The 1,409-nt window shown below is 58.6% G+C and overlaps 1 protein-coding gene across 1 annotated transcript; it reads left to right on the forward strand.

Moving 5' to 3' along the window:
* The first annotated feature begins 320 nt into the window (after nucleotides 1-320).
* On the forward strand, nucleotides 321-1,117 carry LOC123125026 (uncharacterized). The gene has a single exon (XM_044545568.1). The coding sequence runs from the start codon at nucleotides 441-443 to the stop codon at nucleotides 1,020-1,022; it is 582 nt and encodes a 193-aa protein (XP_044401503.1). The 5' UTR covers nucleotides 321-440; the 3' UTR covers nucleotides 1,023-1,117.
* The last annotated feature ends 292 nt before the right edge of the window (nucleotides 1,118-1,409 follow it).

Here is a 1,409-nt window from a genome sequence, read left to right on the forward strand (position 1 = left end):
TTCCAACTAAAGAAAAAAAAAGGTCGCGGTCGCCACACATTAACGACCTCCATGGCCCCAAAATAGTGCTCCCTCGAGCTCCAAAGCCCAATATTCCTCTCGCCTCCTCACTGATTGCGTGCTTTGACCGGTCTGAAGCGGACAAAGTGCAGCAGCAGCAAGTGCTCTCCCTCTCCCTGTCTCCGTTGACGCTGACAGCACGAGCGCATTGATCGATGACGAATTGGCATGCGTCACCGCACCAACGTGCACTCTGCTGCTGGCCCCGTATATATAGCAGCTCCATCGTTCCGCCTGTATCCAGAGTCCAGACCACCGGATAGATCATCAATCCAGTCCGCCTTCTCAGACAGACAGTCAGACTAGGTACCACGTCGACAAGGTGAACGTACACGTAGACGCCGCCCGTCGTCGCAGCGTCGCAGGGGAAGAGAAGAGAGATGGGTTCGTGCGTCTCGCGCTCGACGGCGTCGCCGCTGGAGGGGTCCGGGCGGGCGGTGGCCACGGCGAAGGTGGTCGGCCAGGACGGCTCCTTGGCGCAGTTCGCGGCGCCCGTCACGGCGGGCGAGGCACTGGGGGACGCCGCCCGCGCGCCGAGCTTCATGTGCAGCGCAGACGAGCTCCGCTTCGACGCGCCCGCCCGCGCGCTGGCGGCCGAGGAGGCGCTGCAGCCCGGGTGGCTCTACTTCGCGCTGCCTATGTCCATGCTCCGCCGGCCGCTCTCCGGGCAGGAGATGGCCGCCCTCGCCGTCAAGGCCAGCTCCGCGCTCGCCGTCGCCGACGGCAAAGGGCGGAAGGCGGCTCGAGTGGCGCCGCTCGTCGTCGCTGAGGAGAGCGCCGGAACAGAGGACGGTGGATGGAGTCACCACGCGTATGGAAAAGGCGATGCGCTCAAGACGGTGCACGGCGGTGGTGAGACGGTGGGGAAGACGAGGAAGCGAGCCGGTGGTTCCTACGGAAGCGGCACGAGTCGTCCGGCAAGCGTGCAAAGGTTAAGCTCCATTTTGGAGGCCGATGACTGAGCCCCCCTGCTGACTTTTGCAAACGGTTAATTAGTAAAGTTTTGTGCGTGGGTTAGTCTAGTTACTTGATTCAGTCGGTGCTCGACCCCCAAGCTGAGGTGGAGATCAGTGTATATATATATATATACTCATATATACTATTGTACAAATGTACAATTTGCATCAATTTCATATGCATATTCTTCCTTCTTCTAAAGTTTTCAGTTCATCCTCGCCCCTTCACTTCCATGTCAGGTGGGCCTTCTTATGGGCCGGCATGGGTGGTTTTGGGCCACCAAAGTGATGATGTTAACATGGACCTCTTCTACGAGTTAACTACCATAGCTCCGGACAATGGTTGAACTACAAAAGTTTTGCTTTGGCCTTGGCTTGGGGGAAGAAAGCCGA

Source organism: Triticum aestivum, chromosome 5D (assembly GCF_018294505.1).
Source record: "Triticum aestivum cultivar Chinese Spring chromosome 5D, IWGSC CS RefSeq v2.1, whole genome shotgun sequence".
In the NCBI taxonomy this organism is placed as follows: Eukaryota; Viridiplantae; Streptophyta; class Magnoliopsida; order Poales; family Poaceae; genus Triticum; species Triticum aestivum.

What these genes read in the sequence shown, in the direction of transcription:
- LOC123125026 (XM_044545568.1), top strand. Translation starts at nt 441, where the DNA reads ATGGGTTCGTGCGTCTCGCGCTCGACGGCGTCGCCGCTGGAGGGGTCC.